At 47.9% G+C, this 1,579-nt stretch overlaps 1 protein-coding gene across 1 annotated transcript; it reads left to right on the top strand.

Annotated features, from left to right (window-relative positions):
• On the top strand, positions 1 to 539 carry LOC106013715 (prostaglandin E2 receptor EP3 subtype; the record flags this gene model as incomplete). Its single annotated transcript, XM_013090175.2, is given in 1 exon segment — positions 1 to 539. A coding segment is annotated over 1 exon segment (415 nt), but the record flags the coding sequence as incomplete, so codon positions are not given.
• Between the last annotated feature and the right edge of the window lie 1,040 nt (positions 540 to 1,579).

The raw sequence follows: 1,579 nt of genomic DNA, 5'->3' as shown, positions 1-1,579 counted from the left end.
GTCCCGACCCACCAGCATGGCCCACCGTCAGACATCCCAGGCCGCCCACACCGCCCACACCATCAACGGCTCCCCCGGCACCAACAGAAACTCCTCCAACACCGCCTGCGTCCAGGGAAGGTTTTCCCGCGTCTGGGAACAGTTCCGGCGAGTTCTGGGTCGGAAACCTCCGGGCGGACCCGCCCACGCGGTGGGGAACCAGTCGTGCATTCCGCTTACAACACCCGCTGTCCGTGAGAACGGCGCGCCGAACAACCACCTCAACAATAGTCACCACGGCACGGATTCCAACCTCCGAGACCACCACATGGACTCGAACCTGTACCCTAGCGTGTCCTCCGCCCACAACCACGTGACCAAACATGAGGAGACCTCGTCGGACCACGTGACCGAAGCGACGTCCAACGTTGTCTAGCTTAACAAACATCGTTTTCCTCTCGTGGACCAGAGATCTTATTTCTCCATAATAGTATTGGTCGCTTTTAAGGACAAGCGGGCTAATCTGGATTTTGGGAGTTTCCAGAAATCTTGACCTAAACCAAACGTGGGCATTGCCCTACCAACTTTGAGAAGTTTGGTTTCATCGGTGTGTATATTTGGTTATAGAGAAAACTCTCCTTGTCTTTTAAAGAAACTGAACAAGAGCTCAAACACTTTACCTTCCATTTTCTCAAAACAGCATTTTTCAGGATAGCCTCTTTGTGCTTGAAGCGACCAATTGTATCATTTCTCCTACCTTGTGGTCGTGAATGTAAAGGTAAGGGTAAAGTTGAAACCCCCCACACGTCTTCGAACATTGTGATGATCACAGCCAGCGTGCAGTTGTCTGCTTCCTCAAACCACATAACCACATAACCACAACCCCATAGCGATGCCGGATGTTGCGCACTAGTTCTGGGAGTTTGAATTGATGGGTCAAACTTTACTTAATTGTGAAAACATGGTGTATAGGAAGTTTCTGGAAATACAATGTATGGCATTTAAGGGATGTGGAAAAAGGATACACAGACTGTGGGAACATGAGCATCTAGTTTCCAGTCGTATTGAAATCTATAGATGATCGGTCACGTATACAATTACTCCCAAATGCCCCAAACAAAACTCTGCGTATACTGACAGACAGTGTACGTGGAGTTTGTACATTTCAAAATGAAGGAAATGAAGACTCGTGTTACAGCCACTCTGCTGGCTGCTCAGGGAACATACATACTTCACCATAAAGTAAGGACCCCCTTGACAGACAGCCTTGATGTTTTAAAAATCCTTAAAATTTGGTGCTCTCAAATTGTTAATGGTCACCAATGTGTACAGCAAAGCTTCCCAAAGGGACAAAACTACCACGTGCTTCACGGAAATCCTCGTGGAATTTTAGCCAAATTTGCTGTTTTTGTATCGACTTGTGTGCAACACCACGGACATTCCTCAGTTAAAATTTCTGGTGCGTGTGATAAACGGACGTACGGTCTCGAACTGTGCTCACTTTCGTGGCAATATAAGCCGCCGTTTGCGCAAAATCCAGTATCGCCTCAACATGCCACCAAGACGAAAGCTGAGAGACTTTGATCGTGCCAGAGCTATG

Source organism: Aplysia californica, unplaced genomic scaffold, assembly GCF_000002075.1.
Source record: "Aplysia californica isolate F4 #8 unplaced genomic scaffold, AplCal3.0 scaffold01165, whole genome shotgun sequence".
In the NCBI taxonomy this organism is placed as follows: Eukaryota; Metazoa; Mollusca; class Gastropoda; order Aplysiida; family Aplysiidae; genus Aplysia; species Aplysia californica.
The sequence above is the reverse complement of the archived record's forward strand: the minus strand, read 5'-3'. Positions and strand labels throughout refer to the sequence as shown.